General features: G+C 34.8%; 4 protein-coding genes, 2 non-coding genes and 2 pseudogenes across 8 annotated transcripts; 3 read left to right on the top strand and 5 right to left on the bottom strand.

Annotated features, from left to right (window-relative positions):
- Positions 1 to 97: 97 nt before the first annotated feature.
- On the bottom strand, positions 98 to 5,767 carry LOC104749442 (uncharacterized; annotated as a pseudogene). Its single transcript, XR_015583412.1, has 10 exons — positions 5,182 to 5,767; positions 4,946 to 4,989; positions 4,649 to 4,766; positions 4,432 to 4,546; positions 2,789 to 3,339; positions 2,256 to 2,499; positions 1,885 to 2,170; positions 1,526 to 1,684; positions 762 to 1,253; positions 98 to 688 (listed from the first exon to the last, which is right to left on the bottom strand). The product of XR_015583412.1 is annotated as an uncharacterized LOC104749442 (transcript).
- A 621-nt stretch (positions 5,768 to 6,388) lies between these two features.
- Positions 6,389 to 6,476, top strand: LOC147925045 (small nucleolar RNA U31b). Its single transcript, XR_015585590.1, has one exon. It is a non-coding gene; the product is annotated as a small nucleolar RNA U31b (small nucleolar RNA).
- An 83-nt stretch (positions 6,477 to 6,559) lies between these two features.
- LOC147925044 (small nucleolar RNA Z195/SNORD33/SNORD32 family) lies at positions 6,560 to 6,643 on the top strand. Its single transcript, XR_015585587.1, has one exon. It is a non-coding gene; the product is annotated as a small nucleolar RNA Z195/SNORD33/SNORD32 family (small nucleolar RNA).
- Positions 6,644 to 7,412: 769 nt separating this feature from the next.
- LOC104749441 (WD repeat-containing protein 55) lies at positions 7,413 to 10,254 on the top strand. The gene is made up of 14 exons (XM_010471076.3): positions 7,413 to 7,698; positions 7,800 to 7,832; positions 7,918 to 7,982; positions 8,095 to 8,182; positions 8,270 to 8,342; positions 8,595 to 8,701; positions 8,806 to 8,905; positions 9,067 to 9,143; positions 9,255 to 9,303; positions 9,395 to 9,441; positions 9,526 to 9,596; positions 9,708 to 9,763; positions 9,838 to 9,967; positions 10,071 to 10,254. Exons 1-14 carry the CDS (start codon positions 7,604 to 7,606, stop codon positions 10,139 to 10,141), a joined length of 1,062 nt encoding a protein of 353 aa, XP_010469378.1. The 5' UTR covers positions 7,413 to 7,603; the 3' UTR covers positions 10,142 to 10,254.
- A 2,890-nt stretch (positions 10,255 to 13,144) lies between these two features.
- On the bottom strand, positions 13,145 to 14,161 carry LOC109129429 (F-box protein At2g34280 pseudogene; annotated as a pseudogene).
- A 1,543-nt stretch (positions 14,162 to 15,704) lies between these two features.
- LOC104749440 (putative methyltransferase PMT25) lies at positions 15,705 to 19,740 on the bottom strand. The gene is made up of 8 exons (XM_010471075.2): positions 19,446 to 19,740; positions 18,005 to 18,980; positions 17,503 to 17,652; positions 17,156 to 17,426; positions 16,966 to 17,076; positions 16,693 to 16,867; positions 16,146 to 16,610; positions 15,705 to 16,044 (listed from the first exon to the last, which is right to left on the bottom strand). Exons 2-8 carry the CDS (start codon positions 18,941 to 18,943, stop codon positions 15,816 to 15,818), a joined length of 2,340 nt encoding a protein of 779 aa, XP_010469377.1. The 5' UTR covers positions 18,944 to 18,980; positions 19,446 to 19,740; the 3' UTR covers positions 15,705 to 15,815.
- A 130-nt stretch (positions 19,741 to 19,870) lies between these two features.
- Positions 19,871 to 24,740, bottom strand: LOC104749438 (uncharacterized). Of its 2 annotated transcripts, none has more exons than XM_010471073.3 (4): positions 24,330 to 24,740; positions 20,900 to 21,471; positions 20,724 to 20,819; positions 19,871 to 20,154 (listed from the first exon to the last, which is right to left on the bottom strand). In XM_010471073.3, the coding sequence occupies exons 1-3, from the start codon at positions 24,430 to 24,432 to the stop codon at positions 20,730 to 20,732; spliced, it is 765 nt and encodes a 254-aa protein (XP_010469375.1). In that variant the 5' UTR covers positions 24,433 to 24,740; the 3' UTR covers positions 19,871 to 20,154; positions 20,724 to 20,729. The 2 variants fall into 2 exon arrangements, with proteins under 2 accessions (XP_010469375.1, XP_010469376.1); XM_010471074.3 differs by having other exon boundaries at positions 19,871 to 20,159; positions 24,330 to 24,631.
- Positions 24,741 to 24,839: 99 nt separating this feature from the next.
- Positions 24,840 to 26,059, bottom strand: LOC104749437 (uncharacterized). The gene is made up of 4 exons (XM_010471072.3): positions 25,903 to 26,059; positions 25,643 to 25,779; positions 25,214 to 25,386; positions 24,840 to 25,147 (listed from the first exon to the last, which is right to left on the bottom strand). Exons 2-4 carry the CDS (start codon positions 25,757 to 25,759, stop codon positions 25,132 to 25,134), a joined length of 306 nt encoding a protein of 101 aa, XP_010469374.1. The 5' UTR covers positions 25,760 to 25,779; positions 25,903 to 26,059; the 3' UTR covers positions 24,840 to 25,131.
- Positions 26,060 to 26,336: the final 277 nt, after the last annotated feature.

The raw sequence follows: 26,336 nt of genomic DNA, 5'->3' as shown, positions 1-26,336 counted from the left end.
GTTTTCTTTTATTTAAGACATTGTCTCCAGTGAGATTCACACCTTTCATAGTCAAATTTTGTAAGTTAACCCCATTGGAATCGAAACCACAACAAAATAGTTGAAACCTACTTAAATGGAAAGCAAAGTACTATATACAAGGTGGAGCACAGAGGCAAAGCTTTAAGAGACATGAACTGGTGCTTTTTTCTTTGGTCTTAAGTTGAATTGATCCAAATTAGAGTTTTCCCTAAGTTAACAGATGATAAATACACTCACAATGACTTGATGAAGATCCATCCTTTATCTGCTTCAGCCTACACAATAATAACCGATAACCTATTTAACTGGTTATCAGCTTTTATAGCTATGGCTACATGATCAGTAACCAAACGATGAGCCTGAGACAACCAAAACCACCCTAGTAAGAGTTTTTCCAGTGCTGTTGCTGCTGCTGGGCTTGCTTTGAGGGCTGACCTTGCGAGCCACCTTCTCTAGGGTTTTGCTGTTGGTGCTCTATTGATATTCCGGTTTGTGACTGATAGTAGTTCGGGTAACCGAGCAATCCATACTGCTGCTGCTCTTGTTGTTGAGCTTGGCGAACCTGCTGACTTTGTTGTTGTGCTTGAAGGTTATAGTACGTGTTGCCCGCGACGCCCGACATGGTTTGAGAGCCAGGTCCATGAAGCCACATAGGTAAAATTTCGTTCTGAGTTAACACAATTTCACGTTTAATGTCAAAACAAGGATCTTTTGCAAGTGTCAAAATGAGAAACAATTACCTGTTGTTGATGCTGCTGCTGCTGTTGCTGTTGCTGCTGCTGCTGTTGTTGTTGTAGCTGCTGTTGTTGCTGCTGCTGAAGTGACAATAGATAGTTGTTTTGTTTGTACTGTAGACTCAGGACGTCTTCATAACTAAGTGTTGCCCCAGAAGGAGCGGCCTGTTGTTGTTGGTTAAGAAGGAAGTTTCCAGTTTCAACATTGCTCGAGTTCCCAAACATATAGGTAGAGGAGGAAGCAGGGGTAGTAGTTGTTGACTGAGGCAAATTACTGGCGGAAGTGTTGTTTTTATACTGTGGAAGCAAAGCAGCTAGTGACGGGTGTTATGAGTTGTTACCAGCATATGCTTGCTGAAAAGCCGATGGGATGTATGGGTAGCTCTGAGGTATCATAGGATAACCGATCATGTTGGCATAGTGAGTCAGAGGCAATGTGGGCTGAGAATACGGATTCATTGCGATCTGTTGAGGAAGCGCTGGTCCACCTCTGAGTGCCTGCATGCAAGAAAATACAACCAATTACATGGAAATAAACAAACCTTCATAACTTTGCACAAGAAAGACACTACATAATATAATTGAACGAAATTGATATCCTTATTTGCAAGTATTACTGCTTTGCATCAAGCGGACAAGAAAGTGGTCATGGGTACGATTAACAAGGGATCCCTACTTTCTTCTCACCGAGTTCACAACAAAATCCAAAAGAAACCAAAGATATATTATTCGATTAAAAAAACATTCCAGTCTACAGGTAAAAGGATCACCTCTGGCATGGAAATGCTTTGGCCACCTAGTGAGGTATCGTTGCTTCTTGACGGCACAGACTGTAGGCCTGAGAAAGGGGAATACTGATGTTCAAGCTCCCTGGCACTCTGTGCTGTCTGTGCCAATAGAGTGTTTGGAATTGAGTTTGTATACCCTTGCTGAAACCAAATTGTTGAAATAGTGATGTCAACTAAGAATTATAAGGATATTACTAGCATCAGACAAAACTACGTTTTCGATGAAAATTTGAACACCAAACCATACAAATACGTTAATATGATATAATATAAGGTTCTCTTAAAAGCTACGAGAGGAAACCATTAGCTGCAAAACCTTGTGCACTTGGGATGTAGCTTACCATCACATTTGTTAATGAAGCAAGATTATGCATCTGATTAGTCATGCTTGTCTGTGCAGCATCAAATGCAGTATCCAGCTGCTGCTTCACATTTTCATATGCATACTCTGGACCCGGCTGGGCAAACGAGTACTGGTTCTCCTGGTGAGCAGTTTCAGGGTTTTCTGGCAACAAAACCTCTTGCTTAGATTCTGAGGAATCATCATAATTGTTGGCAGAAGACGCATGGACCATATGTCCATTGGACATGGTTCCTAGATGTTCATCTCCATAGAACTCGGTATTTCTGTGGACAAGACGATCGATGGTTAGTATAAAGGAAATGGTCCCAGAAACTATTTGGAAAAGGAAAATCAGAAATAAGGGCATACCTAGCATCATCACGTTCAATCTGTGGAGCTACACTAGAAGCCTCTTCTAAGCTGTTGCTCAGAGGCCTTGATCCAAAGCCTCCAAAACTTCCAAAGCTTAACTGTGAGCACTCTTCTGTATGGATTAGCAGATGATCTGGAATCACGACAGCAGGTCTATCCTCATCATGAGAGGTGTATTGATCATGGTTCTCTATGCTCAAGTCTTGAAGGTTGGCAACAACAGGCGAAATTTCGTCTTCATCTGCAAAAGAATATAGACACAGTGAATAAGACAACATCAAGAGCAAACAAATATAGTCTCTCGTCAACCTTAATGTTAAATCTGACACCAAAAGAATAGGCAAGATCCTTTTACTACCCCCGACACCTAAAATGATCAAGTTGCAGAGACACATGGTTATTCATGACACACATCCAATGAGGTGTGAAATATCATCAAAAGAAAAATCACACAAGCATCTGCCAAAGTATGTGCAATTATGATAAGAATACAGCATTCCTTTTATAGACATGTTGTATAAAATACTTACCTTTCTGGTGCTCAGCAGGGTTGTTCTGCGTTTGGTATCTGTGCGGATTATCATCATACTCAGATGAAACTACAGAGTCATCTACCTCAGCTCCACCAGCTACAGTGTCAGGTTGCACATGATCTCTTCCAAGATTCCCAAAGAGACCATTTTCTGCTGAATGTGTGTCTTCCAACTGGCCCTTCGGATGTTGATCTCTTCTACTGGATTGTAAATCTGCTGCACCATTGCATATCTCTTCAGTTGGTGCCACTGATACAAAAGAAGTGCTAGCAGCCACTGGCTTCTCCATTGAGGGCCATTCATCTTTCAGAGGTACATACTGATTTGCAGCAATTTCATGCTCCTGAATTACCTCAGAACGCATATCGACATTTTTCTGAGAGTTTATTGTCTGGCTATGAGGCCTACCCATCTTCACAATGTCAGCCATAGACAGCTGACCTGAAGCTCCAAACCATGCTGTTTGATGTCCAGTAACAGAATGTAATGATGATAATTCACCCCCCGAGGTAACAGTTGGCGTTTTACTGTCTTTAGCAACAAAATCACTGCAGAATATATATAACATACATGAGCAACCTGGGACAAAAATGTACAGATGAACAAAACTATAATTCTCAAAGATGCAGAACTAGGTACAAGATTATGGAAAACTAAATTATGGAAAAGTGAAAAATATGGCAAAGTAAAGGTCTTGACACCTTTTCACTAGAGGTACAAGATTTTGTCATAAATACTCTATATACTAGTACAACATTCTTACTTTGTTAAAAAATATATTCTATCAAATCAAACATCAACTGTACATGGAAGATTGCTTAGCATCAGCACAATACTCGAGATGATACCCTAAGATTATTCTGTACATCTACCACTGAGCCATAAGCCACCTAAAAACTTCTTCAGGCCACTCAGAGTCGGAATTAATTAAGGCTCAATTTATTAGTGTAGCCACTCTGCAGTAGTTGGTCTGAAAGCCTATTAACTAAATCCTGCAACTCAATCTTTCATATATGGCCATATGGGTCGATAAGTCCACAATCAATTATTCATTTAGGGCAGGCTACTGACTTGTCCGGTTGCATTCAACTTGTAAGAAAAAAAAAGGAACACAGGATAGTATCAGAATCCATTAGATCAGTAGAAGAAAGTTTTTTCCATAAACACACAGTTGCTAATCCTAATCAGATTCATTGCTTAGTGCCTCAACTCTCAAGGCCCTCAACTATGAGGTTTGCTGTGCCACAAGCTAAGTCTACTGCAGAGGAGTATCTGCCATCTGGTGCTGCTTGTTTTCAGAGGCCATTTCTCTGCCAAATATGAAGGAGGGAACAAGAAAACTCGCATCTCTGCAGAGAAATAGTATCCTTCTTAAGACAAGAAGCTACAGAATACTGTTGCGGCACTAAACAAAAAGAAAAAATCTGATTATAATCTGCATATAGACTTATTTGTGTGTGTGTTTTTCGGACAGTCCTAAGGTATATTCTTCTCATGGTTTATTATTATTGGATTTTGATACTACCCTATGCTCTTAATTTATGCAATGTCATGGTTTCTTTCCTTCAGACAGGGTCGCTTTCTGCATCATGCAGCTATGCAGACAAGAAAGATGATGAAATGATCATTCAAAGGGAAACCTGTGTGGTATCTGATGGTGGCTCGATATGCCAGATGTAGAAGAATAAGAACCTGCATAAGACTGCATACCGCTCTCCCTCTTGTTAGTAGTTTTTACTTGGACGCTTCCTGACTCTGAACAAATAGAAACATGAAAACAGGGATGCACAGCTAGTATTAAGTAAGTTTTACTGATGTTGTACTCTAAAGCCAAAAAAAAGTCATGTATATATATACCACTAGAGGTGAAAGGGGTAGCTCCACTCCGTCCAGTATAACGATCAGAACCACCTCTACTACCACGGTTGTAATTGTTATTATAGCCTCGTGACCGGGAATCTTGTATATCCCTAATCTGAAAAGCAAGTAAACATATAAAGTCTTCAACATTACAATAAAATGAAATAAATAACTACCCTAAAACCAAAACAATAGCTAGGATCAAGTATTCTGGGAGTGAGCATGACGCTTAAAAACAGAGGTGCAAACTGTTTTTTTTTTTCAAATATGAAATGCCAACACAGGACTGGACACCTGTTTCTTCTTTTCTTGTTTGCTCGTCACCTCGTGAAAAGGATCTGAATAGTGAAAAGAATAAGAAACAGAATCATGAAAAAAGACATTAGCTTATGAGTTCAATGAGGAGGACTAAATGCTGGAAAGACAGAAACTTTCGTGTGTGTTTTTATTTAGTTATAAACCCCTAAGACAGAATCATGGAAAAAGACATTAGCATATTAGCCCAATTGACCCTAAACTAGCTCAGAGACCTTGGGAGAGGAGGCGAGTGACGGCTTCGTTAGGGTCCATGTTACAGTCCTTGAGCACAGCATAGATCTCAGCGTCAGGGCAGTTTACAATTTCTTTCAAACTTTGAACCATCTTCTTCGACCCAGACGGGATATCAGAAATCCCGTTTGAGCTTTTCCTGACTCCGACACTGCTCCTACCACCATCATCGCCGACGATGATCTTGTTGCCGCTCATTTTCTCCGTCGTGAGCTCAATCACTCTCTCTCTCTCTCTCTCTCTCTCTCTCTCCCTAATTAGATCTGAAGAAGAAAAACGAAACCGCTCCTCTTGTTTGTCTTCACTGTTTGCGAAAATAATAAAAATGAGAAGACGACCAAAGAGGAGACAAGACGAAGATGACATGACCATCAAAGTACTAAAAAGGTTTTAAGCAGAAACGAAACAACATAAGTTTTTTTTTGTTTTTTTAACTCGTAAATCGTTATAAAACTTTTTTACTCACTGTCATTCGCATTCAATATTATCGGGGGATTTGAGAAATTGTTTTGATGGAAAGGGGTATATGAGATTTTGGTCCTAAACTAACTAATCTCACATCTTCTTAGCCTATGAGAACCAAAGAACTGCTTTTGTCTTACTCTTAGCCTATGATTACAGATTACTGGTTAGAATCTTGATCACATCTTCTCCATACCCATTCGAGATCACCTCATCGTAAAACCTCTAGTTTGTGTGTAGGATGAAAGAAACTTAACAATGTGGTCTTGTGACAAAAAAAAAAAAAAACAATGTGGTCCGTGCACCAACTCATTTCACTATCCCTGAGTAGAAAACTCATTTTCTCTGATATAATTGATTTTTTTTTTTACTATTTTTGAAATTGATGGATAGTTTTTGTTTTTTTTTTGTATATATATATTATCAAATATGGATGTGAAGCTTTTTTGTAAGAAGCATGGGCCTCATCATCAATCAAATCAACAAGACAAAGAGGCCCATGATAAATTAAACGGCGTCGTTTTATTTGATGTGAAACCCTAAACTCAAAGCATGTATATAAAATGGTGAGGAGGCTTCACATCAAACCTTAAAATCACTTGCGTCCATAAGATGTACATGTACCTTTTCCCCAGTTTAAGGTTTTTTCCTCCGTACTTCTGTCTCAATATCGTCATTGGTCTGCTTTAGTCTTTTGTCCTTTTTATTGCTAGTATGTTGGACGGAAAAAGTGATGATATGTAATTGTCGCCCCAGTCTTATTTGCATCCATTACGATGGATGCAATATGGTGATTGACTTCATAATCTGATTTTTTGAATTTCCTCCACACCAATCTTTCTCGTTTTTTCCCCTCTAGTATATAGTCACATCATTTTCTTAATTAACAAAGAAGAGAAGAGGAATGAGGATAATTATCCAAAGTCTATAAATCTGAACCATAGTGTTGAATCAATGACATGCACTACCATCTGACCTCTTCTTAACCCAACTTATTAAATCTCCATCTTTGAGGTAATATTGCATATATAATGCCTTTGGTATCTGATGTCCAAAGTTATAAATGTAGTTGGACATTTCGTAATTCAGGGCATAAATTGAACTTTAAAAACAGGTTTTGCGACACTGGTAGCTTAATCGTAATAAGCTAACTGTCACTGTACCCCTGTTTATATATCCCATCCCAAATCTTTGGTTTTACTCTTTTAAGTTGGTGCCTTATTTGATTAGAATTTACAAGTCAGTATCATTATCAGGAATCTTATTTCTAAGTAATATCCTGTCTTAATGGTAGTTGTATAAAGATCATTTTGCACAAACACCTCATGGTCGTCAATACGAATAATCAAGATTGAGCAAGCAAAAAAAAAAAAAAGGAACTCTGACAAGACGCAAGATGGACCAAAAATAACCTATCATTGTCAACATGATTATCGTGAACCTGGCTCCTATAAAAACCAAGAAGCAGATGAACAAAGGTAGTGCAAACTCTAATAATAGCTCATCTTAGTTATAATAAACTTTGACAAAACAAGCTAACAATTAAAGAGCATGATTGATCGGAAATGCAGAAAATTAAAAATACCAAAGTTGGTGAAACTTAAATAAGTCGTTATGAGTCTTATGAGCATCACAAACTCCATTTATAAAATCATTTAACTAAATTTTAGATTTTAAAGGTTGAAATTAGAATAAGCAAAAAAAAAAAAAAAGGTAAATATAAGATTTAAAAAAGAAACGGGTCCTAATTGTAAAAGTCAGGAAAGAGAGAAAAAAAACACCCCAAAGATCCGAGGGACCTAATTGCAAAATTAGAAAACAGAGACCTTAAACCCTACTCAATTCGGCGCGACGGCCTTCTTTAGTCACACTAGTCTTTGTCTCCGTACTTGTGGGGGGAGCAGTTTTTGTAATTAAGATTCTCGCTCGGGTAGGAGTGATATGGAGATCGATTTGGGAGCTAACGCGTTCGGTATCGACTTCCATCCATCGCAAAATCTAGTGGCTGCTGGTCTCATCGATGGCCACTTGCATCTGTAAAAGCCCCTTTTCTTTTCCTCTTCCTTCGTTTTTCCAGTTCACAAGAATCATCAGAGAGACTAATTATGTAAAAATCTCCAACCTTTCTCTTTTGCAGATACCGATACGACTCAGATTCTTCACTCGTCAGGTATTTTAAAAAAGCTCTTCTTTTTATCTGCAAAGTTTGTCTCTTTCGTTGAGGGTATTCGTTGAATTTGTGTTTCGTAATCTAGGGAACGTAAAGTTCGTGCACATAAGGAGTCTTGCAGAGCTGTTCGTTTCATTGATGATGGCCAAAGTTTGTTTCTTTAAACTTCGATCGAACTATTTGAGCTCATATCTTAGCAATGCTTGAGTTCTGCTTTAAATTACATGTTTCTTTTTTTTTGGGGGGGGGGGGGGTGTTTTAGGAGTTGTCACTGCTTCAGCTGATTGCTCCATTCTAGCTACTGATGTGGAGACTGGTACTAGTGTTGCACATCTTGAGAATGCTCACGAGTATGTAACTAATTCCCCTTTCGTTTCTTATTTTGGATACAATTTTAGCTGACTGGTAATTGAGAATTTTTCGCATTGGTCTTGTAGGGATGCTATTAATACTTTGATTAATGTTACTGAGACAACTATCGCTTCAGGAGATGATAATGGCTGCGTTAAGGTCTGTTACATTCCCTTTTCGTCTTTATTCCAACTACTCTGATGGTCTCTCTGTAATTTTTTGTGAGAGAGGAATTAGTATTTGTGGTCCTTAGCATTTTAGTTGTGTGTGTGTGTCTTCTGCCTCAAGAGCTTTGTATTCTCTGTCTAAAGTTTTTTGCCCAATTCATTTGGGACATTTTCTATTTTGGAGTGAAATTATGTGCTTGTGTTGTAAATCATAACTTACGATAATGTATAATCATCTCCTCAGGTTTGGGATACGAGACAGCGCTCTTGCTCTCATGAGTTTAATGCACATGAGGATTACATTTCTGACATGACTTTTGCATCTGATTCAATGAAACTAGTGGCAACAAGGTTTGGATTTTTTGTAGTCATCTGATTCAGTTGATAGCTAGTGTCTTTTGATATAAGACTTTTCTGCTTATATCATTTATTTTTGTTTCTTTGACACCGTTTAGTGGAGATGGGACTCTGTCTGTCTGTAATCTCAGAACTAGTAAGCTCCAATCTCAGTCTGAATTTTCTGAAGACGAACTACTTTCTGTTGTGATAATGAAGGTAATTCCAGTATATTCCTGTGTAATTTATTCACTAATATATCTATCAAACAGAAAAGTATTTGTAGCCAGGATGCGTCATCCCAAGCTCTTCTCTCTCCATACCGTTTCCACTTATCTAATGTATGTGTTATCGTTTGCTTCTTACCTGATTGATTTCAGAATGGCCGTAAAGTTATCAGTGGAACTCAGAATGGTAATCTCTTGTTGTATTCATGGGGATTTTTCAAGGATTGCAGGTAACTCATATATCTCTGACAGTACCTATGTTAAAGGTTTTAAGGCATTGGAAAATTTTAAATAAGAGAGTATTGACACCTAACTGTCTGAAACGTTTGTTTTAACTACAGCGATCGGTTTGTTGATCTATCTCCAAATTCAGTTGATACTCTATTAAAGGTGAGATGCTGATACACTTTATTAAAGCACATGGTTACTGTAGCATTAGGAGCCCTTTTACTGATGGAAGCCTTGTGGATTTATGCTGTAGCTTGATGAGGACAGAGTTATAACTGGATGTGATAATGGAATACTTAGGTAAATTGTGATAATGGAATCCATGGGAGAGAGGTCTTATCTTCACTTTACTCAATCAAGTTTTATATACATTTTTTTCTGTAGCCTCGTTGGAATACTGCCCAACAGAATCATACAGCCTATTGGGGCTCACGACTTCCCTATTGAAGATCTCGGTATTTAGAATTCTATTCTCTCTGTCTAAGAACATTTTATCTTTTTTTGACTATTGTACTCGGTCTTGAACGAACCTCTAATTTTTTTTTCTGTTAAAATCTCTCTTGCAGCTCTCTCACATGATAACAAGTTTCTCGGTAGCACAGCTCATGATAGTATGCTGAAGGTATCAATTTTATCATCTCTAAACTCAAGCCCTTACAGTTATGATTTACATGTTTTGTGTTTTTGGTGATATAGTTGTGGAACCTAGAGGAGATTCTAGAAGGTTCTAATGGGAACTCGGGGAACGCATCTGGAGCTGCAGGACACAGTGACAGTGACAACGATGGGATGGACCTTGACAACGATCCTTCCAAGTCTTCCAAAGGTAAACTAAAGAGAAACCTACTGAACTTTTTGGAACATCTTAAACATTTCCTTGAGATGATAACTATAACATGATCTGATCTCGAGTTTTTCTTGCTTTACAGGCACCAAGAGGAAAACAAAAAGTAAATCGACTACTCTGGACTCTACAAATAATTTCTTCGCAGACTTGTAGATTTTGTTTCAGAGAAGTTTGGATAGTATATCAGTTTCATACTTGAATTGTCTACTTGGTTCTGACAGTTTTGTTAACCGACTACATCTTTTCTCAGAATCTCTTTACTATTACTAGGACTCAGACCTGTCATGCGAGAAATATTTTAGAAAAAAGTAAATAAAATTTAAAATATAAAATTATATATTATAAAAATTATTTGAACGTAACAGAATAGTTTGAATATATAAACATTAAACATAAACTTTTACTAAAAACACAATCATCAAAATGAAAACTTATAACAAAAAATAGTATGTAAAATAGACTCAACCTTGCAAAAAACATTGTTTAAAGTTTAATAAATATATAAGATATTTTATGAAGAATTATGATAAAGACCTATAATTAAAAAATTATTATAACAAAGTGATTTTAACTGAGAATATTGAACTAATGATTGTAATGAGTAAATATAATTTTCTATTAAATAATTATAATTAAAATATATTTAATAGTGAGTGAAATTGTATCAACGAAAAATTAAAATTAAAATACACAACTTTTAAAAACAAAATAAAATAAATGAAAATAGTTTTAAGAGAAATTTACGATAAACATATGCAACTGTAAATTCTATATTAAGTTTATTAAATTTCTTTATTGCTATAATCATTTCTAAAATTTGATTTAGATTATAGAATAACGTTGAATATTAGATATTAATATCCAAATTATTTAGATTCAACAAAAAACGTAAAATTTGTTTCAACAAACAATGATTTGTTAGTTATTGATGAAAAGACAAATATATAAAAAGTTCAAAAGATATGAGTATTTAAATAGACACACCTATTAGAACGAAAAATTGTGATAAAAAATATGAATAAAATATTGTGAAAAGACATAATTCTACAATGAACAGATACAACTGTTTGAGTTTTAAGAAAAACAAATAAAAACAATTTTTTTACAAAAGAAATACTATGAGAAATTGCAACTGTTGTTTGCATTTATTCAAACTGTTATTATTATTTTTAAATATTAAACTATTTTTTAAAGAAAAGTTATGATAAATAGACGCAAATGTAAACTCTTTATTAAGTTGTATTAAATTTCTCTATTGCTGTAACTATTTCTAAAATTTTAGTTAGATTATAAAATAACGTTGAATATTAGATATTAATATTCAATTATGTAGAAGCAACATAAAATGGAAAATTTTGTTTCAAGGAATTTGTTAGTTACTAATGAAGAGACAAATATAAAGAGAGTTCAAAAGATATGATTATTTAAATAGATACACCTATTAGAATGAAAAGTTGTGATGAAAAATATAAATAAAATATAGTGAAAAGACACAACTCTACAATGAACAGATACAACAATTTCAATTTAAAAAATAAAAATAAAATAAAAATAAAAACAAAAAATTTACCAAAAGGGACTACAAAAAATCGCAACTGTTGTGTCAGCACTGGATTGTATTTATACCTAATAACCCATATAAACTGTTTTTAAATAGAATACATATTTATTACCATATTGAAAAGTCAAATTCAAAAACTCACTATATACTCCATCGAACTCTTGGAAAAAAAACTCGAGGTATTTTCATTAAATTTTTATATTTAAAATTAACTAAAAGTTGTAAATTAGATTTATCATTCCAAAAATCTTTTATTAAATCCAAAATTGGAGGAATTTTTTTACTTTTAAAAGAATGAATGCTAGAGAATAATTTAGAAAGCTGTAAAAACCGTTTAGATTAAAAGTTTATATTATTTTGTGTCATGACAAAAAAATGAAAACAGTTCAAACAGACAGATATATATATATATATTTTAAAAGATATGAATATTCAAATAAACACAACTCTACAATGAACAGTTGCAACTTTATAAAAAACCGTTATAATGAACAATCACAACTTTTTGTAAAACACACATTTTAATTTTTTACAGATTTTTTTGGAAAATTATTCAAAAGCTACAATAGAAAAAAACACAACTTTTGGTAACATTTATTCGGATTGTTGTTATATTCATCATTCCAAAAGTCTTTTGTTAAATCAAGAATTGGAGTAATTTCTTGAGTTTAAAAAAAATGAATGCTAGAAAGTAATTTAAAAAAAAATATAAACCGTTGAGATTGAAATTTTAGTTGATTTTGTGTCATGGTAAAAAAAATGAAAACAGTTCAAACTGACAAATATATATAGATTTCAAAAGATACGAATGTTCCAATATTCACAATTCTACAGTGAACAGTTGTAACTTTTCATAAATAACTGTTTTAATGATCCATCACGACTTTTCGAAAAATATCCAAAAGGTACGATTGAAAAAACATAATTGTTAATCGCTTTTTTTCGGATTGTTATTATATATAGATTACTAGTATTTATTCATCACTGTAAGATTATGAAACTCCATAGAGAATTCTATTTATGAGGCAATCCTTATATAGTTTATTCTAACAATCACCAAGTCATACTTAATATCATATATAAGGTCTAAGAAGAAAGTGACAGCAAAACATTATTTTCTTTCATGAGAACAGAGCAAAAGTTATCTTCAATATATCTTTGGAGGTAATTGTTAAGCGATCTTACTATGTTCTAGAGTTTTTATGTATACAACTTTTCTCAATGCCAATGGATACAAATATTAAACTATCAAAAGGAACAATTAATTTGAACCATCACAGCTCCACCCAAGATGATATGACTAAGACCAGAGCAAGCGAATACAATAGAATCAACTGTGGAATCTGCATTACACAAATCCAACTGCATCAACAAATTGGGTCAATTCAATAGTAGGAAACTCCTCCTCCTCGGCCTCGGAAACTAGAGAAGATGGTCAAGGAAAAACAAAACCATATAATTAAGTAAGAATAATCTTACGTAAACAAACATGTAGCATGCAGATTTAATAGTATACTTAGTATCCACAACCAAACCAATATTGAGAAAATTTATTATTAAAATTGAAATTACAATGTTTCGGAAAATAATAAGCTTTAAAGAATAGTGATTAAACTCTGGAAATAACAAAGAGGAAGCGCACTAGTACGATACAGTAATTCGTAAGCAATTTCATAAGACTTGGTTTTGAGATCTAGTGTTAGCAATAGAAACCCAGTTAGAAGTTCACAAAACAATAACTTGTCCTTGTCCACAACTCCTAGTGGTGTGACCGTGTGAGTGAGAATCTGTGCTTCCCTAACCAAGAGGAAGTTATATTGAGATCTATGGAATATATCTCCGTCCATGTCCCCGGTCTGAATCAAACGACCATATCACTTGGTTGGGCCACATTTTTCCGGATACGCACAAACCATCATCAAGGTTGCACATGACCAACTCTCTATTAGAGTGGTGGTGGTGATAGTGAAACCACAAATTAAAGAATCGGGTAGGGGGATGCAGGGACAACGTACCTCCAAGCATTGGTGGTAAAATCAAAAACTTCACAAAAAGTAGTGTTGTTATCATCGTTGTAAAGGCCGCCAAATTCAGCAGAATTATATAAGCAAACTGGCTTGAATGTGCCATTGATTTTGTCTTTACCGAATCCAAGATTATCCCATGGAGTTGAACAGACCTTGTCTTCATGATCTTTGAGTAGTTGATAGGTAGAGAGAGGGAAAGTTCGATGCCATCGAGTGGTGGGATTGGCAACAATATTTGGAACATTGACATTGTAGAGGCATATCATACCGTCAAAGCTAATCTTGCAAACTTTGTACAAGGCTTTTTTTGCCCAAGGAGTAGGGATTAACAGAAAGTGATGACCCCAATACCAACATTCTCATACCTTCATACACTGTATCAAAAAGATATGATTCATCACATACGGATACGAAAAAAACATCTGGATTACCTGATTGCCTACGATTCATCAGTTGTCTTTCTTGGAAAGCACGACATTGGATTTTGGATTTCCATTGTTTCAATATAGACTTGAATTTGAGCAAGGATTTCACATCAAGTCTCTTGAGACTATTCTCCACAACATCATTGGGTAGCAAGTCCATATTATCTCTTGTCTTTGAATCTGAATTATGAAGAGGAGGGATTCAATATATCCTTGATTTATACACAGAATCATCATCCTAATCCAAATAGTAAACCGGGAAAAAAAAACCGAATTGTTGTTTTTTTTTTGACAATCTTTTTTTTTTTTTGACAATCAACCGAATTGTTGTTTAGACTAAATATATTTTAACTCGTGTTAGGGATAAATTATTTAATTTGTAACTAAACAATTTAGATTGTAAGTTGTATTTGTTTGTTAATTTTTTTTGTTTGAGATTGTATAATTGTATTTTGATTTGTTAACTTTAAGATTTAAACTTTATTTTTTTATATTAATTTAATCAACTTAATTATATCTATTATTCTAATATTAATAGTGTTAATAAAATAATGAAATGATGTTTTATCCCTGTAGCATTGACTTAACGATATTTTTAACTTTTAAAAAGTTGAAAATTCTTTAAAATAAAGAACCAAAGAAAACCAAATAAAATTTATAACTTTGAATGTATGATAATTTGATCTCTGCTCATTCGTATTTCGGAATCATTTTGGATTCTTTTATAGTATGACTATAAACCATTGCTCTATTTTTCCAAGTAATGTGAGACATTCTATGCATATGTTTTATATTCTTCATTGAAATGTGGGACATTGTATGCATATTTTTCTATTCTTGGATTGAGTAATATATGTCCATTTAAAATAACTTGAATCACATCATATGCAAAATCAATCACAAATTTTATTAAGTAAATTTATAATAGAGTAATTCAAAATAATTTAAATATAAGATCAAATAAAAATGAAAGGAGAATCATATATTTCTGTTTGAATTAGGTAGAGAGATTTATAGAAATTGGATAAATTTTGAAAATATTTTTTTCTAAAGATCGTCCATGTAATATAACTGAGAGGATAGATTCATTGTAGATGTATTTCGAATGTTGATATAGATATCAAAATTTTGGTTTGCTACAGGTTCAGTTTTGGCTGGTTCGTTTTTTATAGATTAGTATTTTTTAATAGATATTGGTTAACTCATTTCAGGTACACAAAATTCAGGTTCCGTTTGGGTTTTGTTCGGCTAATCCGGTATAGAATTTTTAAAACCGTTTTCGATCCTTATAAATTTTGACTTCGGATAATTGAATTACGGTTTTGTTTGGATTGGTTTGATAACTGAATTCTGGTTTTGTCTTGTTTTGAATGGAGTTTGCAAAAACAGTACAAAAAGAATAGCTGCTTCGAGTTAGATCTTTCTCTTTTATTTCAGTTGAGTTAGAAAACGATGCAACAAATCTGAATGAATTATAAATTCGTACAAATTTCACATCTTTAACGCAATAAGAAGCTCACAAACTATTTGAGTCAACTCTCTTTTTGTCAAAACAAGTCGGTAAAGATTCATCGCCACTATCTGACTCTGTTGTTTCTTGTAGGCCTTTATAGTGTATAAGATCACTTTGCTACGTTAAGTTGTCCATATTATATTGGTAACAATTTGGATCATATACGATAAGAGTCTAAGAGATTGCAAAATTTCAGAAGAACAGAAGAAAACTATCTTGTATAACGATCTTATGTTCTAGAGTTTTACGTATGCAGACTGAAAACTATATTCAAGTGATCCTTTAATTCTTTCTGAAAAGTTTAAGCGATTGCAGATTTGATTGTCTCAGTTTCTGCAGGACGCCACCATGACTTTTGAATGGAAAGCAAGCCTTCATTATCTTTGGACTGCGTCATTTTAACTTTCCATTTCATGGATTTCACCATTTTCTCAACTTCTCCTAATGTTTCCATGTCGTCTCTAATGATGAAAGTTCCCTGTGGCCTAAGAATTCGATCAATTTCAGCCATTACCGACACCAAACTGCACCTGTAATGCAAACGAAGAAAAGGGTTTGATTCATCAAATCATATCAGATCATCAAGCTCTGCATTGGAGAGAGAATAAAAAGAATCGGTGATGCTATCTACCTCTTCCTCAGGGTAGAGAAAAGATGATCGGCATGGAGAAGGTCATAAGTTCTGGGATAAGTGTTGAATGATTCACACCAGTCATGATAGATTCCAAATAAACCACGTTCATATATGATCGGCAGTGTATCTGGCGCGTCTACAGGAACCACGTTCATCACCCATAGTTTCAGATCCTTCAATGCAGCAGCAAATCCTCCATAGACTGCTCTCATGTCCATCACATTTCTCACATTCGACCAATCGATTTCCATGCCACTAAGGTATGACTTTGAGACAATAGTTTTCCATTTCTCTTGGTCCGCTGTGAAATCCTCTTGTGCAGGTTTTCCATAAACACCTTCCTTTGAATCCAACCACTCAGGTGCAGTCTCGAGCCTTTCTGGCCACATGTTTGGCCACACCGCTCCTCGCTTCGATGAATCTTCTGTCACTTTATGCATACATGCCTCAAGTGGAACATTCCTAAACCATAAATTCAACATATGAACATCAGATTGCATTGATTTAGTAATAGTAAATTTACGCAGGATTTAGGTCACTATACCAGGCTGCATTCTGATCATCGGAATCCTTGCAGAGAGGTGGCTCATTTTTAGGTCTTTTGTTGTAACATTTATTTGAAGTTGGCTTTTGGTATATGGCAGCACCAACTTCATTCAATTTGTCTTTCTTAATTGTCACCAGCTTCCAGCACATAGCCTTTGTGAGCTCCGACATTGCTACAACACAAAGAAGGCCTCTCCAAAGTTAGAAATCACTCTTCAAAAGCATATTTTGAGGCAAAAGGCAAACACAGAAGAAAGATCAAATTTCTAACCTTTCCATATACCAGAATCTTCCTCGTTCTTCCTATAGACTGGAGTTGCTGACCAGACAAAGAAACCACCCGGCCTTAAAGCACGATTCAATTCCAAAAGGAGTTTACCACCTTCATTTCAAACAACAACAAAAAGTAAGGGAAAAAGTACAAAAGTAACGCAAAAGAATACAATGGGACACACTTTTACCTTCAATATGCCAAGGGACCCTACAACGAGCACAATGGATAAGGTCAAAAACAGAACCAGGAAAGGGTAATCTTTTGGTTCCCATAACATTTAACATTGCAGGAATACCACGTTCCAGCGCGAATTGAACTTGCGCCTCATGCTCATCCTTGGGAGCAAATGACAAAGCAAGCACGTCTCTTTCAAAAAGGTAACCCCCAAAGCTAGCAACTCCACACCCAACATCCAATATAACACGAGTTCTATTTCCCCAAGCAATAGGAGGATGTGACTGCAACAATATAATTAATTCAATACTTATCATGCTTAGTAATGAGAAGCTTATTGTAGCCATTATTAAAATTTACCTGTTGGATGAAATCAATGTAGTGAAGGGCACCGTTCTTAAACTGAGTACCCCCACCAGGGAACGTGAGATGTTCACCACTCATCTTCACCCAATTTTGATGTCCCTTGATCTCTGCAAGCTTGGTGTGGGGAACATTGTTGTACCAGATCTGCGATTACATAACAAATAGCTGTCAAGATAGATCCTCTAAAGGACCGCAAGCAGTTTTTCTCTAAATATTGATAAAGTCTTCTTGTTAATTCTGGCGCAGTCCTATTGTATTTGTAACTAGCCTAGGGGTGGAGCAGGGAATTCTAGCTTTTCCAGCTCAGCAACAGACCCTACATCCGTCTGTTAGTAGCTAAAGGTTTAAAGGAGAGCTGGTGGAATTTGTTAGAGGATACTGAAATTGCGTAGGATCTTAGTTTCAGCATTGGTTAAGAGTAAGAGATTTCTCTCGTTAAGCAAGTCTCTTATATGGTGTCGTTCTTTGGTGAGAATTGAATAAAGAAGCAGTTTACCCTTTCCCTACTCTTTGGCCACTTGATGGACCGCTTGTATCCATCAGGAAGAGTCACAAGACAATGAGGAGATTCCGTAGGACAATGACGCTCACGGTGTTCATAATGCATTGTAGTTTGAAGCTTCTTGATAACTTGCCAGTTGTCAAGGCAAGGGATGTAGTCTGGCCCAGCAGTCACATTGCAAGTTTTCCATCCATAGCTACTTTGGTCCTTAGATATCGAGGACTCCTGCACTTTCTTCTCGTTCTGTGACTCAACCAATTGGGTCGACCAAGCTCCATCTCTAGTACTCGACTCTTTTGTAATTTCAGCCTGGTCACCAGCTGGAAAGACGTCCTTGTTACTCTTCTCCGTGCTGATTTCTTCAGTTTCACTAGCATTCTCTTCTGGTTTTTCTTCAGACTTTTCTTCGTTTCCATTACCATCCTCAGATTTGTTTTCTTCCGTGCTCTCTTCCAGTTGCGTTTTCTCTTTCTGACTTGCTTCATCACTTTCGGATTCTACTTCTTTTACATTCTTCTTCTCCTTCTCCACATCTCCATCACCATTGCTGTCATCAGACTCCTTTTTTTCCTCGACTGCCTCAGTTGTCTCGCCAGAGCTCTCATCGACCTGGTTCCCCTCAGCAGATTTCTCTATCTCATTCTTCACTTCGTTGTTCTCAGTCACAGCATGTTTTTCCTCGTTCTTTTCATCAGAAAAGTTCTTCTGATCACGATCGCCTTCTTCTTTCTTCAAGTCATTCTTAGTAACAGGTTCCACATCCTTTGCAGTTTCACTTGAGGAATAGTCAACAGAATCAGCCGGGGCAGACCACGAAGACGTGAACATCCACGCCCCAACTAAACATAAGGAAATAACCAGAACAATAGTAACGGTTAAACCATAGCTTGATGATTTCTTCCCGTCTACACGGGAATACTTCCCCATCGCCATGTTCCTCGAGCCAATGCAACCCCTTACTCACACTAACCTGAAAACCAATCACAAAGCAAAAGTTAACAACGGCGCAAATAAACCAAAAACAAATAAGTAAAACACGATGCAGCCATTCATTCTCTCACAATAGATCAAACAATGCATTCATACTCATATGTTCATTAGCTTTTAGGCTCAAAAGTTTCTAAACTTGTCACAGAGGACAAGATAACTCTGCATATATATGACAAACAAAGTAAGAAACACATAGTCGTCACAGATCTAGATGACCAAACTAAAACATACCTCGGATCTTAACACTCAATGAAAAGTTAAAAACTTTTAAACAAGGATCCAATCAAATTTAACTTATTTAACACCAAAACAAACCATAATTCAGTACAAACATCATCTAATAACAAGTAAAACAGATTCAATGAGCAGCGGCGAATCATACATTAAAGCAGTCCCCAGAAGCAATGAGGCTTACTGGGAAAAAAGATTGAGAGGCAAATCTTACCAGAGGAAATTATGGGTTGAGTCTAAGATCCTCAAAGATTGCAACTTTGTGAACAAGGAAAGTAGGATATTCCGGGATCGGATCTAGTAGAAGGAGCTAGTGGGTTTGATTCGAGTGAGCGCAAGCTTACGGGCCTTAAAAACGCCAAAAAATCCCGTTGTAAAAAAAAAAAAAAAAAGGAAGCTTTTTTAAATAAACAATTAATTTTTCGTGTTTACGAAGATTTTATTTATTTATTTTCTCTGCCGCCGCGTCGATCACCGACACTGACAGATCTGAAAACACACAAAATGTCAGCGGCTTCGTTAAACGTCGCTGTCTTAAAGTAAACAGCTAACGGACTCATACGGCCCATTCTTTCGTCTCAAAAAGGCCGTATCTGGTAAGCCCATTAATGTGCTGTTGAAACTTGAATGAATACTCGAAGTTGAACATCATCACTCTTTGATATAAAGAAACGAGAAAGAAGAAAAAAAAAAAAGGAATTGTGTTCAGTTCTCATGAATCTAAAAAAATTCCAAAACATGAACACAAGATTTTTTGTTCTTGTTTGTACGTTGCTAAAATAAACCAGTCATATAATTCATCTGGCAAAGACTCTAATGCTTGAATGTACAGAGAAGAGAATCTACGACCCATGAATCATGTCTTTGTTGGCTGTTCTTTTGAGCTTTTTCTGCTGCCCACTGTTTGCTGATTTTTCCTCCTCCTGCTCTTCATCATCACACCAAAGATATTGATGACACCAAAAGAAAGATTAAGAGGACACATAAGTGAAAAAAAGTCATGGACTTATCCCTAGAGAAGAATGGAGAGAACACTTAAACAGCATCGAGGTAGCTATCTCGAGTAAACCAAACAAAGAATCAGACACTAGAATCCTACAGTACTAATGTGCTATATATATATATATCACTGGTAGCCCAATTAGTGTTGTTTCTAGATAACTTGAATATTTTCTAACCAATTTTAAACACTTGAAAGCAAGAACATGACCAGAAAAAGTAGGAAAATGCTTCTGAAGAAGTGATTAACCGTTTAAGTGCTAATATAGAAAATGATTAAAACTCTTAAGAAGTTGTACTCCTCTCTACCTACGGAGCCATCCCCTAACCAAAATTCTCGCTCAAGTCAACGAACCCTCTCACTTATCTTACTAGGAATCTAGGATGTTCAGATGCTCAGAGTCTTCAGTTAAGCAGTTTTAGAGAATTTTAGCTATAAAAGAAACAGCTTCTCAGAATCCTAAACAGGCTAAAGTAAGAGTCTTAGACTAACCTGAAATTATCTTTCAGATCCTGTCATCACATCAAACAAACCGCAGCAACTCAACCATGAGGTTCGAACAACTGGTGGACCAGAAGGCATTAGACTCTGCATATTTCATAATATCCAAATGATTCAGGAAACTGAAAGATAAGCTCAAGTAGAGGAGGAAAGAACGAAAAAGGTACCCTTTCTTCCGAACATTCTGGCACTTCAGATTCTTTCCCTCTCTTGATTTCTTTGCTTGTCTCCGCAGCAGATCCTGGATTGTTGTTACCTTCTTTCGCTTCTTTTCGTCTACGCTTCTCTTCGGTTTCACCAGACTTCTGTTGGACAGAATCGGAGTCTGTCGAGCTCTCAACTTGCTCATTTTTGTCAGCCATCACAACCACAGGCTTGTCCGAATCAACAGCAGGTGCAATTTCCAAAGTTGAAGTACCACCAGCCTCTTGAGAAGCTAGTTTTCTGGAAGTGTGAGTAAAATTTTCAGGAAAGGAATTGGGTGGTTTGTCCACACAATTCTCCTGATGATCCGTTCCTCTTCCAACTGCAGTAAAGTCTTCACCTTTCACTCCTTCTGCCCGAGTAACGTCTGTTTTATCTTTAACAGTGACTTTCCCCAGACCAGATGATGAAGGAGGTGAAGGAGATGGGTCTCTTGCCCCAAATTCATCATTTCCCTGATAACCAGGAGAACTCAGATTGCCATCACTTTCTCTCTCATCTTGGCTTCCATGTTCATCATGTCCAGAAATGTTCCCTTAACATATAAAAAGATCAAAGAAACTGCTAAAGGCGCAATAAAACACTCTCTTGGGAACATTACTGGAAAAAGATAGAAAACATCGCAAGAATCAAGAAGCAAAACACAGACGAGACAACTAAATACGAACCATCTATATTAACATTTTCGAAGTACATTTATGTTCCCTTTTACTAAATACAAAACTATGTTCCCTTTTAGTTTTGTTTATTTAAAAAGTTATTTATAACATTAACCCCTAAAAAATTTCATAACTAACATTACTTCAGATTTTGTTTCCTAAATATTTTACATTTCATTCCAACTAAAAAACAACATTAATCAATATGGAAATGGAAACTATCATACATTTAACCACACATTCTGTTGTGTTTTGAAAATATCTGAATCATTCGCAAACAAAGAAAGCAACAATTTGATTCCCATTTTGTGTCCTAAAACCTGTGAGCTTTGGTTCTTAACGTAAGAAAAACTTCGATTAACATTTATTTAAATATCATAATTAACATATATAAACCTAATAAAATTTTTAATTATTACGAATATGTAAAATTAAAAAAGTCTAAAATACTATATAATGTAGTTATATAGTAGATGAGTTATAAAGAGGAAATGTTGGAATTAATAAAATATTGTTAAATTTATGTTCACACGGGTTAAATCCTCACTTAATTATTTATCAATACTACTAATATTAGAATATTTGACATAAAATTAACTTGATTTAACTAAGACCTCTTCAATATATATCTCTATTATATTCTCTAAAATAGAGTAACTCAAAAATAGAGCATTGTTTTACTCCAATGTATTACTCTATTTTCAACTCTAAAATAGAGGTAGTGTAAAAAGATAGAGGTGAGAATAGAGTTGCTCTATATATAGAGCAATCCTACATTTTTCTCTATTTTAGAGTAAAATATAGAGTAGGCTATAGATATTTGACTCTAAAATAGAGTAAGGTTAGAGATGCTCTAAGATTGTATAAAATAATTAAATCATTAGGAAAAGTGTGACTCAATCACAACGTATAAATTACTGATTATGTATTTAGATCCCTTACTTTTTGTTACAATAATTAAAAATCAAAATAGAATATCAAACACTAAACAAAACAAACTAAATATAACAAACAAATGGTCATGAAGTGTGTTGCGGGTTAAAAAACAATATAAATATTTAGCCGCACAACAATCGGAAAATCTATATATACATTTTGCAAGTATATTTAGCAAATAAATCCTGAACTTGCCACCTATTTACAAGACTGCCATTGTATTAACTTTTTTGATTTACCGATTTTGATTACCAAAAATACATTAAAATCGGAAATAATTAAAATCTGATAAATATGGTAACGAATTTAATGTTTATGACGATAACAAAAACCACATTTATAGGGATATTTCTATTTTTTTTTAATAAAAGAATATATTAATTGCTTACAAAAAATTTTCTATCAATCCTGATTTGCAATCTCGAATAAAAATCTAATAAGGAGAATATTCCATATCCTATTGTTTACACGTTAAGTAATTAGTTTGTAGAGATTTGTTTAGTCATAAATTTAGGAGGATCCACACTCATTCCATCTCCCATATATATGATGTTTGCAAACATTCCACCGGAAATATATATGCTGATGATGCAGGGCGTGGTAGGTATGTTGGTGGATACCATGGTGGCGGTGGTCATGGAGGAGGCGCTGTAATGGATTTATCACTGGTGAATCGGCTGATGTTGAATGACCACAAAAGACTTATGAGGGTTGTAGCGGGACATGCGTGGGTAAGTTTTCTTTTTGTTTTGTTCACTATTTTGGTTGGTTGTCTAACTTCTAATGTTTTGTGGTTTTTTTTGGTTACTTGAAGATGTTAGTAAATGATCTACAACATGAGGAGTGGTCATGAAAATTGGGGTACTATTGAAGATGGGATTCTTCCGTAAGCAAGACACTGCAAAAAAATAGTGAAGGAAAGAATGATCTTAAGAATAAGAGATTATTGGAGTAACCTGTAATATACATAAATTAACTATAAATATTGTTGAATTAATAGTAACCTTATAATCATATATGATTTTCATTATTAATCATATTCACATTTTTTATATATATTTTATCATGATAATAGAATTTTCACAATTATATATTATTATTATTATGATAGTTTTTAATATTTGACCACCATCGCATTTGCGGGTGGATCATTCACACCAATTTTCAGTTACTAGATTAATCATTCAAAACAATTGATACCATTAGGAGGTTAGGAGCAAAACCACCTGTTTCTGCAAACTTTTGCAATTAGAACCACAACTAAGTCGTTTAAACAAATCTATCATAGTATAACAACCTAACATATTTATCTGAAAATTTTAAAATACAAATATTATCTTGCGGTGTACCGCGGGTTAAATCCTAGTTTAATATTATTCTATTTACAAAACTTCCAATATTTAACAAATAGATACAATATAAAATATAAATTATATGTCCGCGGTGTACCGTGGGTTAAAATCTAGTATTGATTTGATGTAAAGTCACAAACTTTGGAGCAATAATTAACCCGAGATTAGCTAAATATCAATACATGTGCAGATTCTTCATAAAAATCCTCAAAAGATTCGCTATAAAGTAGGATCAAAGCATCATTTCACTTCGTCTTGTGTAATATGAAAAGTTTCAGAGCCATTCGAAAAGACAAAGGTAGAAACTTTACCTAACACCAAATCTGTTTAAGAGAGAAGATACAAAAATTTCCCTAAACCCCAACTAAACCAACCAAAAGTAATATCGATCCCAACAACTAAAAATCCTGAATTAAAAGCAAAACAGTAACCAAGAGAGTACCTACCATGACCATTGAAGCCTTTGTTGTTGGCACCAGCTCCAATGGATTCTTGTTCCTCTTGCTGCTTCTTCTTCAAGGCCTTTCTTTTCTTCGACCCAGGAGGCATGATGATCACTGGAAACAAGAAAAGAAAGAACAAAAAATGGAAGAAAGGTTTGGTATTGGTTCGTTCTCACTCTAAAGATTTTTCTCGAGCTTTCGATTAGTCCGAGTGGGTTGTTGGGTTGTGTGATTGTAGGGTGGAGTTGAGGTTTCTTCTTTTTGTTTGTATGTGTTGGGGAAAATCAAATGTCACACTAATAGTCAAAAGAGGCACAAGATAAGGCGGAGCCCATTTATTAAACGTGTGTGTGTGTCGGTCCGGCTCCAAATCTACTTACTACGTACGGTTCGTTTGGTAGTATTCTTTTACAATTAAGGAATATAAAACTAGTTTGAAAATATGCATCTTGATCACTTTCTAATTAGCTCACAATTTTGTTCATATTTATTGTATTTATGAGAATTGCCCTATGTTTTGATAGATACATTTTATTTGGGTAAACAAGGTTTTGTACATGTATAGAGACACCTTTGACAATAACATTTTACAATAGAGTTGGGAAAATGCAAAAGTAAAAAAAGCAAAAACAATAAAACACACAAAATAAAAGTAAATGATAATTTGAAAGTTTTGCAACAAGCACACCGAATCTACTATGTGTTTGATCTTTTATTAGTACTTTATTACGATCAGCAGCAGAGTCGGAGACATCGATCACATAATGCATCATCATCTCTTGTTCATGTGTTTCCTCTTTTTGTTTTAGCTCATGCTCCACCTGAAAAAAGATCGATCAACCAGAGATTATTAAAATCAATCACATGTTGTGAAGTGAAGAACAAACCTATACGAAGTTTTTGAATACAAATTTACGTTGTGTGTTGTCATCATATTCATGGTATTCTCATGCTCCATCCGTGACTTCTCTTTCATCGCTATTATTAACTCTGCTTCTGCAAGGTTATTAGATTCTTCCATCTTCGTTTCTTTCTCCATCATGAATTTATCATTTTCTTCCTGAGAACCCAAATGATTTTCCAATCTTTTAAATTCTATTAACAATTACAATAGTTTGGTACGGACAACGTGAACGTGTATGAGTATAGTAAATCTATATATACTAATGTAAAATATATTTAAAACTATGAAAATTATTTAAGAAAATAAAAAACTATTTAAATATATATATATATCTTTTAGTGTTCATCGTCGTATGATCAGCTGAAGGCAAAGCATACGAGAGACCACTTCATCGTCGTAAATCATATTTCACCTTAATCTGGTGAGCATACGATTTCCCAGTGTTTTGGTTTTGAATAGCTGCAACATGGTCTAGAAGCTTGACTACAAGAACTACGTTTATAACGGAGGGCAAATCCTGATCAGCCATATTCTGATCACCAGAAATTCCTGCATGCACGTACCGATATGTTGAACATATATAAGAAAAAGTTATATATATCCTTTGAAAAGAAGAATGAAGAAATTGGAAGAAATTAAATTGGTAGACTGTATATCAAAAGAAAAACTCACGAGCTTTCTTATCCTTTTGTTTGTAAAAGAACAAAAGAAGGATGGATGAACAAGTTAATCTACAAAACAATCGTATATACAAGTGAATAACATAAGAAGAAGGAATGCACAAGTTAATCGACGTAACAAAGCATATTATATATAAGTAAAATGAGCTCTCTCTTTCTCCATCTATAGTTTCACCTTGTCACTAATGTTTTAGAAAAATAACAATAAAAAATTAGCATTAAAATACTTTCTTAATTAAAATCCATTTTAACTTAGAAGAGAGATCAATTTAATTATTTTCTCATCATTCAGCAAAACAAAACAACTGATTAACGAAAAGTATAAAGAGGATGATATTGGAAACATATGAAACAAAGAAACACCATTTTATGAGATATAGATAACATTTCAATTCTAAAAAAAAAAAAGGACACAAAATTAAATAA

Source organism: Camelina sativa, chromosome 16 (genome assembly GCF_030686135.1).
Source record: "Camelina sativa cultivar CO46 ecotype springtype chromosome 16, ASM3068613v1".
Lineage (NCBI taxonomy): Eukaryota > Viridiplantae > Streptophyta > Magnoliopsida > Brassicales > Brassicaceae > Camelina > Camelina sativa.
This window is presented reverse-complemented; position numbering and strand designations above follow the sequence as displayed.